This window comes from Rutidosis leptorrhynchoides, chromosome 10, assembly GCF_046630445.1.
Source record: "Rutidosis leptorrhynchoides isolate AG116_Rl617_1_P2 chromosome 10, CSIRO_AGI_Rlap_v1, whole genome shotgun sequence".
Classification (NCBI taxonomy): domain Eukaryota; kingdom Viridiplantae; phylum Streptophyta; class Magnoliopsida; order Asterales; family Asteraceae; genus Rutidosis; species Rutidosis leptorrhynchoides.
In genome coordinates, this window is record NC_092342.1 from 3,490,184 (window position 1) to 3,505,390 (window position 15,207).

At 34.0% G+C, this 15,207-nt stretch overlaps 1 protein-coding gene and 1 pseudogene across 1 annotated transcript; one reads left to right on the top strand and one right to left on the bottom strand.

Moving 5' to 3' along the window:
- Positions 1 to 2,419: 2,419 nt before the first annotated feature.
- LOC139873414 (uncharacterized) lies at positions 2,420 to 11,279 on the top strand. The gene is made up of 3 exons (XM_071861344.1): positions 2,420 to 2,524; positions 9,983 to 10,706; positions 10,810 to 11,279. The coding sequence occupies exons 2-3, from the start codon at positions 10,169 to 10,171 to the stop codon at positions 11,124 to 11,126; spliced, it is 855 nt and encodes a 284-aa protein (XP_071717445.1). The 5' UTR covers positions 2,420 to 2,524; positions 9,983 to 10,168; the 3' UTR covers positions 11,127 to 11,279.
- A 244-nt stretch (positions 11,280 to 11,523) lies between these two features.
- Positions 11,524 to 14,265, bottom strand: LOC139873116 (septin and tuftelin-interacting protein 1 homolog 1-like; annotated as a pseudogene).
- Positions 14,266 to 15,207: the final 942 nt, after the last annotated feature.

Sequence of the window (15,207 nt, forward strand, 5' to 3'; positions counted from 1 at the left end):
CCAATTAAAATATTACACGTAGAACTGAAGGTGTACGGATGCTGTCAGTGTGCCACGTGGCAGTAAGCCACCTGGTTTGTAAAGGGTAGAGATAACTTGAAAGTGAAGTATAAGTACACACCAAAACAGGGGCGAAAATATGTGGGGGCAGGGTGGGGCGCCCGCAGCCAGTGAATTTATAATTTTCAGTGCAAAAAATTTGAATTTTTCGATTTTGCCCTAAATGGATTTTTTTTGCCCAAAAGCCTCCGTAGTTTGCCCCCAAAGTCTCCGTATTTTGCCCCCAAAGCCTCCGTATTTGCCCATAAACCTCCATATTCTGCTCCAAAAAAATTGCTACGCTTTTAAAAAAAAAAATTCGCCTCCGGTGAAAAAATTCCTGCTTTCACCACTACACCAAAATAAGAACATGAATTTGAAACGATGCCTACTTTAGTTTCTGATTGTTGCGCTAATTTCTTTTCTGCATATGCTATTTTTGCATTTTCCAGCATATGGATACGAATTTACATCACCAGAAGCAATCAAGAATGCCTTTATGTTCACGCAGCTACCTATAACTACAAGTCTTCTAAATTCTAATCTATTATATCAAATGTATATATGAATGCAATGAAACGCCTATTTTAAGATAATGAATATTAACATAAATTATCAGAAAAGAAGTTACAATCCAGTGCATATACATGGAGGCCATGGATCAGGCAGAGATCTAGCACTAAATTTCATGATTCAGAACCATCATTTTTAAGTTTCGGTAAATAACCTGACCAAACATTCAAAACAACAACATTCACTTGAAATAATCGATCGTGGCTGGTGGCCTGTAAAGCATATCACTTATCGAAACTATGTATCCTTGATGATCTTTAGAGCTTCAAACAGCCACTACCCATGCCTTCGAGTGGCTAATGTTTGCTCCTGGAACTGATTGAACCATCTCCAACCACCCCGTTCCTTATCTCTAGACCTGTGTTGAGATGAGGCTGTATACTTACAGATCAGAGCTTACCAAGATGCAATTTGTAGAAAACATTTAACCACTTTTTATGAGTTAAAGCTATAAATACGCCCATCTCATGACCAAATACAACAGATCAAGCTTCTGATTCAGCTGAATTCACTTTACATTCATGCGTCCATCCATCTATTTCGGGGTAACATACCAAATCATTATTTCCATATCTTCTATTTATATTTTTTATCATCAAAAGGCAACAAGTCCTATAAAAAAATATATAAAAAGCCATTTAAATAATATGGTAGGCCTTGATACATATGGACAAAAAAAAAATTATAACCCTCCTGTCACCATTGTTCACATCACAAAAAATATCAGCACGCATCACGCAAGCTCTAACACGCATCGTGTGGACTTGTATGTGCTTGATGCGTGCATCTATGTTTTTTTTACGGGTACATACGTTAACAAACTGCATGTAAAACAACTTTTTTATGTTTGATTTACAACACATAAAACGTAATGTATTTTTAAACAACATCCAACACAATTTAACAGCAACCACAAGTAATCTATATTACTCAACATCACCAAATTGAATGGTAACTTAATCGCACGCCAAGTGTTCGAAGAAATGTATGTAACAAATAAGGACTCAAACTAACGTAATATCGAATTTACCTTCTTGTTTGACATTGTGGTTGATGTGTGAATGTCCAATTTGTTGATCAAACACTTAGGTTTGTCGAATTTCAACGAATTTGCCTCGTCCAACAACCTGTAAACACGATTGTGTTTTTTGATGCTTGATTCTGTGTAGGATATTGATAACCGGGGGTATAATCACGATCGTAGGTTGAAGATTAACTTGAATCGAGTGATTGACAAGCAAGAAACTGATGAAATGATCGAGTGAGTAAAAAAAAACCCCTTTTATGCGTCTTTGCTGCATGTTTATACGGTTACTGGTGCGTGTGGAAATTTAAAAATGTAATGGGCGGTGTTGTTAAATAAGCCAACCCGCATGGTGCGTGTGCGTTCATGTTGCCACTTGCTTGAGCAACAACATTTCTTCATTGCCACACATCACGCATGGCCATGTACGCATAATGCGTGATGCGTCGTTAGGGAGCATATGTTGTAATTTCCAATTTCATAGGGTATATTGTTAAAGACTTTCGAAAACTGGGACATTTTGATCAATTTCCCTTGATTGATTGATTCTGGGGTAATAACAGGCCCATTACCAGAGTGGCATCGATCAGTTGTAACAAAAACATAGACTGGGCCAATAGCAGGCCCATCAACAACTGAAAAGCTGTGAGTTGCAGAAACGGAAGCAGTATCAGAAACAGGCACGCAAGTTGAGCCTGGCCCAAACGCAGGATTACCATTACCATTACCATACATACATATAACATTAACTTAACATATAAATAAATAATAAATAAATACAAAAGATCGAAAAAGGTTGGTAGGGCAATTAGAACAAAGTTCAAAGTCGGGGTTTTATTTTCTTCGCAGTCGATACGTGATAGGATGGAGACGGATCATCAGATCCCGGTATGTGTTTTCTTCTTCTCTCAAATCCATCAAATTCAAATTCTTATTATTACTCGTATTTATTAATTAATACAGTACATTTATTATTGTTAAGACTTTGAATTTTTGATTTTGATTAGAGTTTCATATATTACGAGCTTTAGGGATTATGTGCGTATCATGTTTGGGGATAAGATATCGTTGTTAATATATATGCATATGCATATCGTTATAACGTGTGTGTGCTAATGACACCATCGAAATTTCAAATTTGGAACCTTATAATTATATATTGCACTTTTAAACATAAAATCCAATTTGGTTGAGTGGTTTCCTTAATTTTACAGCTAAAAAGGTGCAAGTTGTTATAAAAGTAATAATTGGATGATAATTTTATTATTATTATAGATATTGCATAGTATATTTTTTTGAGTATAAATAGGTGTGTTGAGTTAGAGTTTATTGTATGTATTTTTTGGTTAACAAAAACACTCTCTCTCTCTAGATTCCAAATGCCACCAAACTCTCATTGTACATTTTTCTATAAATAAAAAACCAATTACTCATACCTTTTTGTTCAACCTTTGTTTTCTCCGTTTTACAGTATCTCTATCTCTATATACCTTCTACAGTCAAGAACCACTAAAGGTAGTTATAAGCCTACTGAATTATAACACGTTATCAGCACGATTATCTCAACATTTATACTAAATATGGTTGGCTCTGCCACCTAACTAATATATGGTCGGTTATACCACCTAAATGATATATGGTCGACACTGTCGCCTAATTTACATTTATGTTATCTAACATTTATTTATGTATACTAACATTTACATTTATGTTATCTAACATTTATTTATGTATACTAACATTTACAGTTATGTTCACTAACATTTATATTTATGTTATTTAAGTTATATATGGTCGGTTATACCACCTGAATTATATTTTCTGTAATCTAACTCTTATTAACTTCACTAACATTTATATTTATGTTATTTAAGTTATATATGGTCGGTTATACCACCTGAATTATATTTTCTGTAATCTAACTCTTATTAACTTCACTAACATTTATATTTATGTTAATAAGACCTCATGATTGTACGCAACATGTCATTTGACAACACGGTACTTTATGTACGCAACACGTCATTTGACAACACGGTACCATGGGTCGAGATTAATTCCGATCAATACGAATACGATGGGGTCTTTATATGTTATCCAACATTTATGATTACTTATGCAATTAATCATTATTTATTTCATGCATACTAATGTTTATTCTTAAATTTATAATCTTAAAAGTTAAAATAAAAAAAGTAGTTTGTATTTTTATTAAAAGTAAATCTTAAAAGTTAAAATAAAAAAGTAGTTTGTATTTTTATTAAAAGTAAATCTTAAAAGTTAAAATAGAAAAAGTAGTTTGTATTTTTATTAAAAGTAAATCTTAAAAGTTAAAATAAAAAAAGTAGTTTGTATTTTTATTAAAAGTAAATCTTAAAAGTTAAAATAGAAAAAATAGTTTGTATTTTTATTAAAAGTAAATCTTAAAAGTTAAAATAAAAAAAGTAGTTTGTATTTTTATTAAAAGTAAATCTTAAAAGTTAAAATAAGAAAAGTAGTTTGTATTTTTATTAAAAGTAAATCTTAAAGGTTAAAATAAGAAAAATATATTATAATAATATATATTATAACTTAATATATATTATAATAATATCATTAATAATATAATATAATATGAACCTATATTCCCTTATGATTTTATTATTTGTAATCATACCATTATTCCTTTGTTTACTACTTATGAATCTAAACTAATTGCATGTTGTTATTTATCTACGAAAAAAAAATATTATGATTATGATTATGATTTATGTTGTTCATCTTTCTGAAAATAGAAAATGTCAAACTTATCAAAGCTTGAGTTTGATGCCTTAGACGTATCGGGAACAAACTACACATCATGGGTTATGGACGTAGAAATAAATCTTGGATCATTGGGTATTCTAGAAACTTTAAAAGAAAATAATACTTGTTCCGATCAAGATAAATTAAAATCAATTGCTTTTATTCGCAAACATATTGATACCACCTTAAAACATATGTTTCTCACTATCAAAGATCCACATGTTTTATGGGAAAGTATCAAGAGTAGATTCGATAATCAAAAGGAAATATTACTTCCAGCTGCGAGGGAAGAATGGAGAAATCTAAGGTTCCAAGATTTCAAAAAGGTAAGTGAATACAGCTCGGCCATGTTCAAGATCCGTTCAAAGCTTCAATTCTGTGGTCAAGAAATAAGTGATGCTGATATGATGGAGAAAACTTTCTCCACAATGCATTCTGCAAATATAACTGTGCAAGAAAATTTAAGATTGCAGAATTATAAAACTTTTTCCAAACTTCAAACTTATCTCTTAGTTGCAGAAGTTAATAAAGAATTACTGATGAAAAATCAAGAATCTCGTCCTACCGGTGCACTAGTATTTCCTGAAGCTAATGCTATTAACAATAATAATAATAATAATAATAAAAGAAGAAATGCACATGGACGAGGGCGTGGAAGAGGTCGTAGCCATATTGGCCAAAACCATCATCATGGAAATTACCATAACAATAATAAAAATCATAACTATGTTCGAAATCACCCTTATGGTAATGGTCGTGGTGGTGGTCGTGGTCGTGGTGGTCGTGGTGGTCGTGGTCGTGGACAAAGAAATAATAATCCACAAAATTATAAAATCCAAACACCATACAATCCCACAAATCACAATGTTGAAGAAGGCTCTTCAAAGAATGTTGAAGATTCTTGTTACCGATGTGGTAAAATTGGCCACTGGTCTAAAAACTGCCGAACAAATTAGCATTCTGTTAATCGGTATTAAGAATCCCTAAAGGGAAAAGGAAAAGAAGCAAATCTTGTGGATGACCTTGATACAAAAATCACTGAGCCAACTTGTGACTACTTTAATGAATAAATTTCTAATATCTATATATATATATAGATATCCTATTATATGTTCTCGTTAAATAAATGGTTGTAGATTTTCAATCTACACCATATCTAGTTTACTACATATTTCCTTATTATGTGCTATCGTTTGCAACATGTTTTGAATGTAATATATTGATGAATTATATACTCATTATTTGTTTCTCATATTTTTTTTTTGAAGTTCATGATGTATACTGCTGGAGTAAAAAATCAGTCAAATGGTGGAGATATTTGTATTGCAGACAGTGGTGCCACTCACACCATACTCAAATCTAAAAAATATTTCACAGACTTGAAAGCAACGGAAGGAACTATACATACTATATCGGGTCCTGTGGACTTAATAAAAGGAATGGGAAAGGCAAAATTCATGTTACCAAATGGTACGAATTTTCTGATAAATAATGCCTTATTTTCTCCCATGTCAAAGAGAAATTTGTTAAGTTTCTTTGACATATACCAAAATGGATATGATTATCAGTCAGTGACAACAGAAAATGAAAAATATTTAAGTATCACTGATAAGAATCGTGTAATTGAAAAACTACCAAGACTTCATTCTGGTTTACATTATACACATATAAATGTACCTGAAGTAAATGTGGTAGTTAAAGAAAAATTATGTGATCCTGTAATGATCAGTTTGTGGCATGAGAGATTAGGTCACCCAGGATCAACAATGATGAAAAGAATAATACAAAATACACATGGACATCCATTGGCGGATCAAAGGATCCCTCATGATGCACTTATTCCATGTACATCATGCTCACTTGGAAAGTTGATAATAAGACCATCACCTCTTAAGGTTGAAAAAGAATCACCAATGTTTCTTGAAAGAATTCAAGGTGATATATGTGGACCAATTCATCCACCATGTGGACCATTTAGATATTTTATGGTTCTAATAGACGCATCTAGTAGATGGTCTCATGTTTGTCTATTATCAAGTCGAAATATGGCATTTGCAAAATTTCTTGCTCAAATTATTAAATTGAGAGCACATTTCCCTGATTATACTATTAAAAGGGTAAGACTAGATAATGCCGGTGAGTTTACGTCTCAAGCATTTAATAACTTTTGCATGTCTATTGGGATTATTGTTGAACATCCCGTTGCCCATGTGCATACACAAAATGGTTTAGCTGAATCATTAATTAAACGATTGCAGCTAATAGCTAGACCATTGATAATGCGAACAAAACTCCCAGTATCTGTATGGGGCCATGCAATTTTGCATGCTGCATCATTGATTCGCATTAGACCAAGCGCAAGTCATACATATTCTCCTTTGCAACTTGCTTTTGGTCATCAGCCAAATATTTCCCACCTTAGAACATTTGGTTGTGCGGTTTATGTCCCTATCGCACCACCACAACGCACTAAAATGGGTCCTCAAAGAAGGATGAGAATATATGTTGGATATGAAACATCTTCAATAATAAGATATATTGAACCCATGACGGGTGATGTTTTTACAGCACGTTTTGCTGATTGTCACTTTAATGAAACATTATTCCCTAGATTAGGGGGAGAAATAAAAAATAAAGAAAATGATGTTTCATGGTGTGAACCTCAATTAATGTATCTTGATCCTCGCACAAAAGAATGCGAGATCGAAGTTCAAAAAATAATGCATATGCAAGAACTTGCAAATAAATTGCCTGATGCATTTACAGATACAAAAAGAGTGACTAAATCATATATACCAGCAGCAAATGCTCCAGCTCGAATTGAAATTCCAAAAACTGGCAATAATGTTATTCTTGAGTCTTTGCCACGCCAGAAACGTGGGAGACCAATTGGTTCCAAAGATAAAAATCCTCGGAAAAGAAAATCAGCTGATAATGAGGTAAAAGAAAGTGTTCAAGAAGAACTACAAATCAATACTCCTTCTGCAGAGGAGATTGATGATGTCAATACGGAATTTTCAATCAATTACGCACATTCAAAAATATTATGGAACCGAAATGAAATGAAAAATCTTGATGAGATATTTTCATATAATGTTGCATATGACATCATGAATGATGATGATGATCCAGAACCAAAATCTGTCATGGAATGTCAAAATAGACATGATTGGGATCATTGGAAAGGAGCAATACGAGCTGAATTTGAATCACTCAATAAAAGAAAAGTTTTCGGATCTATCATTCTCACACCTAAAGATGTGAAACCTGTGGGATATAGATGGGTTTTTGTGCGAAAAAGAAATGAGAAAAATGAAGTTACAAGGTATAAAGCTAGACTTGTAGCTCAAGGTTTTTCTCAAAGACCCAGGAATTGATTATGAAGAAACTTATTCTCCTGTTATGGATGCAATTACTTTTAGATACTTAATCAGCCTGGCAGTTTCTGAAAATTTAGAAATGCATCTCATGGATGTTGTGACTGCTTATCTTTATGGATCACTTGATAGTGATATATATATATATATATATATATATATATATATATATATATATATATATATATATATATATATATATATATGAAGATACCTGAAGGATTTAAGGTATCAGAAGCAACCAATGCAAAACCCAAAGAAATGTACTCAATCAAGTTACAAAGGTCTTTATATGGGTTGAAACAATCGGGTCGCATGTGGTATAAACGATTAAGTGATTACTTGATAAGCAAAGGGTATACCAATAACCTTATTTGCCCATGTGTTTTCATTAAGAAAACAACATCCGGATATGTGATCATAGCTGTTTATGTTGATGATCTTAATATCATAGGTACAAATAAAGAGATCCATGAAGTCATTCAACTTCTAAAGAAAGAATTTGAAATGAAAGATCTCGGAAAAACCAAGTATTGCCTTGGTTTACAAATTGAACATATGCCTAATGGTTTACTTGTACATCAAACAACATATACTGAAAAGATTTTAAAACGTTTTAATATGGACAAGGCAAAACCATTAAGTACTCCTATGGTTGTTAGATCACTTAATGTTGACACTGATCCATTTCGTCCCTGTGAAGATCATGAAGATATCCTGGGACCAGAAGTACCATATCTTAGTGCAATTGGAGCTCTTATGTATCTTACAAATTGTACAAGACCTGACATTTCTTTTGCAGTTAATTTGTTGGCAAGGTTCAGCTCAGCTCCTACCAAAAGACACTGGAATGGGATCAAACACATATTTCGATACCTTCGAGGAACTACTGATTTAGGATTATTTTATTCTAACGAATCAAAACAAGATTTGGTTGGTTATGCAGATGCAGGTTATTTATCTGATCCACATAAAACTAAATCTCAAAATGGATATGTATTCCTAAATGGAGGTACCGCAATATCATGGCGTTCTCAAAAACAAACACTTGTTGCAACATCATCAAATCATGCCGAAGTAATTGCATTACATGAAGCCAGTCGGGAATGTTTTTGGTTGAGATCAATGACACAACTCATTACTGATTCTTGTGGACTAGAACGCAATAAAAGTTCAACAACTATCTATGAAGATAATGTAGCTTGCATAACACAGATGAAAGAAGGGTATATCAAAAGTGACCGAACAAAACACATACCCCCTAGATTCTTCTCATACACTCAAAATCTCATTAAGGACAACCAGATTGAAATGAGATATGTTCAGTCCAGCAAAAACTCTGCTGACCTTTTCACCAAAGCACTTCCAACTGCTATTTTCAGAACACACGTTCATAATATTGGCATGAGGCATGTTCAGAAGATGTAACAACTCAGGCGTTGCCTACTTGAGGGGGAGTCAACTCTATGCTGCACTCTTTTTCCCTTAGCTAAAGTTTTATCCCAAAGGGTTTTCTTTAGCAAGGTTTTTAACGAGGCAGTACTAGTTATTCACTAATAAAATTATCATCCAAGGGGGAGTGTTATAAAAGTAATAATTGGATGATAATTTTATTATTATTATAGATATTGCATAGTATATTTTTTTGAGTATAAATAGGTGTGTTGAGTTAGAGTTTATTGTATGTATTTTTTGGTTAACAAAAACACTCTCTCTCTCTAGATTCCAAATGCCACCAAACTCTCATTGTACATTTTTCTATAAATAAAAAACCAATTACTCATACCTTTTTGTTCAACCTTTGTTTTCTCCGTTTTACAGTATCTCTATCTCTATATACCTTCTACAGTCAAGAACCACTAAAGGTAGTTATAAGCCTACTGAATTATAACACAAGTTCAAATATAGTTACTGTACACTTATTTATTCTTTTATTTATCATGTGTGGTGCATATATGCATATACATATACATACATAATAAGGTAAAATTGGTGGAAACAAATTGTTAGGTTGTGGTTGACGGTGAATTAGGAAAAACCTGTATACATACATAATAAGGTAAAATTGGTGGAAACAAATTGTTAGGTTGTGGTTGATGGTGAATTAGGAAAAACCTTAACTTCCAATTGAAAATTTATATATTATAAATATATTTTATTTATTTATTTTTGGTTTTAATAACAGAACAAGAGGGTCCACGGGTACGAGATTGTTAAGGCAGTAACAGAAGTTCGAAATGCGGAATCTGTCCTTGAAAAAAGTCATGGCCTAGCTCTTTGTCAAGTTTGGACCCATATTTATGATACAAATGGGATCGCCAGGAATTTGTTCGTATCTGAGATTTTTTTTTAAAGAAAATTTCGCGATTATATGAATCGTTGTACTCAAATAAGTGATGGGTTGGGTGGATTCACTTTGAAGGCGCTTGAAACTTACGAAACATACTTCTCCACAAATTTTCTTAAAGGGAAGCTAAAAGATAAGATCCCTGCAGCTGCTGTTGAATCTTACTGCTGTCTTGCCATATGCTTGAAGAATATTAAAGTTGGACAAGATGTTGATTATGCTATTGAGATGCTGTTCAAATTAAAAGACAACATCCACCCTTATGACTTCTTGGATTCACTCTTTGTAACACTGAAGAGTTGTTTGCCAACTTTCTACTTTTCTTCTGGTGCACAACTTGGTGGTCATCAGTCACTGGTTCTAGATGTTGACACTTTTATGGAATTGGAAAAACCTTTTACAGAACAAGAAGACGATTGCAAACATTATCTTGCAGAAAGTTTTAACTTGTTAGCATTGAAAGAAGAAGATTGCAAGGTGGATGTGAAGCAACAACAATTTGGAACATCCAATTCAACAAACCTTAATCACACTAATACTAATACTAATACTAATGATGGAGGTAATGATCAGATTCCAGCTAGTTTTTATTTATTTTATTTCCATTGTCATAAAAACCCATATATATAACCCATAATTATTAATAATGGTTTTATGATATATAGGTAACTTAGGTGTGATGGATGTGCGTATCTCCGTCTCGGCGTCAGTTGAATTTGAAGATCTGAAGATGGAAATCTCTCAAAGGTTTGATCTGGTTTCCGATGACGGTTACAAAGTAACCTACTCATTTAAGAGGTTGACTCGACCATTATGGATCGAGCTAGAAAGCGATCAAGACTTGAAGATGTGCATTCCTCTTTGCAGAAGCAATAAAATCACTCAACTTCCAATCCAAGTCATCCCTCATGTACGACATGGATTTCGCTCTAAATTACGACACGCAATACTTGAGATATTTCGAATGTTAATACTAATATAAATGGGTGTCTTGGTTGGTGAAAGAGAGAGCATTCAATTCATTCTTTATATTGATATTTTGTATTTCAGTCATTAGGCTTAGGCAGTTTATTTTAACATTGATGAGTGCAACCTTGAGCTAGTCTTCTTCTTACTATTATAATACACAGCTAAAAGACAGAAAAAAGGAATGCCTTTTATTATGATCCATTACAATTCATAAGAGTAATTTGGACTAATATAGATTATAAATCCATCTATTTCGGGGTAACATACCAAACCATTGTTTCCATATCTTCTATTAATAGTATTTTTTACCATCAAAAGGCAACAAATCCTAAAAAATATATATAAATAGCCATTTAAATAATATCGTAGGCCTTGATACATATAGACAAAAGAAATTTATAACCCTCCTGTAACCATTGTTCACAATCACAAAAAATCTCTTTATATAATAACTACAAGTCCTCAACATCAAAACATGTTACTGAATATGCAAAAAACCTACTAAATCACCTCTAATATGCAGTATTCAACGTCTTTGCATGACATAACTCTTTTCCAGATTCACCAACTGTTCAAGCGTTGCGGGCGACCATCTATCTTCAATCTGAGCAAACACCACCTGCTTAAACGAGTCTATAATAATGCTAATATTCCCAAAACCATATACTTGATGACCATCTTGTGTTCTTCCCGGTTTAGGCATAAAAAGCAGATTATTATGTCGTGCATGAACTTCGATTACCTCTTTAATACTCATATCAAAACCATCACCCATACATCATCATCATCAATCTGTGATGCACCAAAACTTGCAGAAACCCGTCGTTGAAACTTTGCAGCTGCCTTTTGAGCTTCAAACTGACGTGGTGGGACCACTTCAATCCCTTCAACTGCCTGATTCATCATTTCTAAACCTTTATTAAGCCGAAACCGTATATGTTCATTAGATAAAAGTTCAGCTGGAATTAGATCCTTCCAACCCAAAAACCAACTCGCCACTTCTTGAAAATTTGGTTTTGAACATATCCATTGGTACAAAACTTGTTGCCATTTGTTGAAGAACACGTCCATTATATGAATCATGTGATGAACTGGGATGACATCAGCCCATCTCATGATCCAATTGAACTGGTCAAGCTTTTGATCTGCTGGATTCACTTGGAATTCATACATCACCGCTAACAATTTAGGAATAATAAACTTAACCATGGTTTGTTCCCAGCTACCCGGATCGAAAACAGGCTTCCAAGGTGATAAAATGGTGTAAGCAGACACATCACTTGGATGCCACGCATGAAGAACACTTTCTAATCGGGATCGTATAGTATAATGAAGAGTCTCAAGCTTCTGACCCAGTAATGGCAGCCATGGATGAATCCAGACATGTATCAGAACAGTATCTCGACGTGGGTCCCATGAGTCAACCGCTAATGACAACTTTGGCAAGACAATGTTGTCAAGTATGGTTTGAAGAGCTGAACGAGATAATAACTGTTCCCAAGACTCGAGAAACTTGAGTAACGGTTCGGGCTCTTTTGCTTGCCATGTGTTGGTGGTCGATATTCTTAATACAGGAAAAACAACTTCCATGAAAAGCTGATCGAATATCTCGTCTCCTTGCAACAGATGTTTCCATAACGATACAATACTGAGGTAGTTTTCTGGGCTTTTTAGTGGGTCCCACCCTTGAAATTCTTTAAAAAACAAGGGTAAGGCGGGCCAATGAGCATGCAATGATAGATAAACTACCATCCTCGTACTCGTCGGGAAACCGTTTTTGTAAATTTTGGAACGATTTAGCAAGTGAGTCAAGAGTCAATGTTCCCGATTTACTCTCGTTACCTAACCTTTCTAGCACCCTAACTATCTCTTTCAAACTATCAAGCTGCTTTTTTTGGCAATTAGCATCAATCTTCAAATTTTCTTTTTCTTTCAGCAAATTGACAACCGTCGCCCTTTCGTTTCTTAAATCCCGATCTATTTTTTGTATATCAAGTTCAGCCATATCAAGAATTAATCTCACGTTATGTTGGAGCTCAGGCATCGGTATATCATCCGCTCCATATTTTTCATCAGCATTCAAATCATCTAAATTCGTCAGTACCCGAACTTGCGGGCCCCTCATATCGAACACTTTCTGAACTACATCTAATAACTGTTCTTGTTTCTTGACCAGCAACTCCTTGGCGGTTACATATTCTTTTTTCTTCCTTTTTGTCCGCGCTTGCTTTGACCACATATTCTCTTTCATTTGAATCCCGGGAGGCTGAGTCAGACCTTTATTCTCGTGTGACGGTTCTTGTAATGAAGGGACATTAGCTGCCTCTTTGTAGTCGTTGAACCCCATTCCCATATTCTTGGGGCGTAATTTCACTTCAATTGGAGCTACAATACCTTGTGCATTTTTACCTAAACCGCCACCTTTATACCCCATTTTTTCAAGTAATTTCATCCCAATTCCTTTTGTGTGCTTTTCGAAAGTAGCCACATTTACTGATGTTACTTGAGATGACTTATTGTGTAATTTGGATTTCTCAATTTCCTTCTCACGCCTCAGAAGTGCACCTTCTTTAATCTTCTTACTAAATGCAGTAGGAAGAAAGTCAACTTTAGTTTCGTTGACTTCTATTGACCCATCGACGTCCATTGACCGAAAACCGAGCCCGGGACCAGATGCCCCAGGACATAAACCAGGCCGATTACCATTATTTTGATCATCTTTTTTTCCATTCTCTTCTTTAGGGTTTTGATCAATTTCTTGATTTGGCATCAGGACAGCACTAGAAACAAAATTTAGCGGCTTCGTAACATCTTGTTTTGTAATCAAACCCTTTTTTCTTTTTTTCTTGACATACCTATCTTCAGAGTCACTATTACTATCATCATCAGCAAATATACCATAAAGAACATCATCTTTCCTTTGATAACGTTTTACTTTGCGCTTTACGTTATCAAATTTACCACCTTTACACTGACCACCTTCATAATCGTTCTCCATTACAAACCTCTCCCTTTATTGATCGCCTTCCATGATCTCTCATTATAAAAAGTAAAAACCTACAACAAAATCACCGGTTAAAACCCTATATTTTTTTTTATCATACAAACACAAGGAAGAACTCATTTTATAAGAATCAAAACAGACCACACTTGCTACGGATCAAAGGATGCAGGGCTGGCAAAATGCCAGGCTGTGTAGTGAAAAACGGGTCAAAATGAGCTTGAATTTATATAAGTTTGAGTTTCCAGGAATCTATCTATCTATATAAATACTATGAGACAATTATGTATCATTGAAAACAAACCTACAGACCAAAAATTGTCAACAAATGTAACTCCAGAACAGCATATGGTAATAATCTATAGCAGATGGGATACACACATACTTAATAACTACATAGCATAGAGAAAAAAAACTAGGTTTGTTAACACAGACGAAATATCAACAAAGAGATGCCACAATTTACAGCCTAAATTACCAAAGGGCCATTGGCCAAAAATATCTCATGCCACAAAAATCATGATGTCCGTGATTTAATCACAAAGAATAATTCGGGAACAACTAGTCTCGTGACATTTTTACATTTGCGTATCTTGAGAATTCATTTGTTGCAAAAATTAACAATAAAATCTAGCCTACCAGAAAAATGCAACTGCGTCACTTTTTAATGTAGAATATCAGAGAAGTGCCACTCAAATTGCTAGTATAAAATTGGCAATTAATAATTATAATCGTAGAGGTAACAATTTTTAGAGTAGTAGTCATACTAACAATATAAAAAATATAACAGTACACTAAACCCTAAAATATAGAAATATCAATTACAAATATTAGTAGCAGAAGAGGCAAAGTCGAAAAGATAAACAGTTAAGGCCCGTCAGAGCAGACGCAGGTCGTCGTTATAATTGTGGCTTGCCAGAGGTTTTTGTTAATGGTATGAATATTGAGGGAGCAGAGTGAGTGGGAGTGTACATACGATCACCGTTTTAATTTAACATTTAAAAGGGCACAACGTCTCTGTCCAAATCAATCACCTTCACGATAAAAACCTAAATAGATATAAAATAGATACAAATATAACTCGATAAGACGA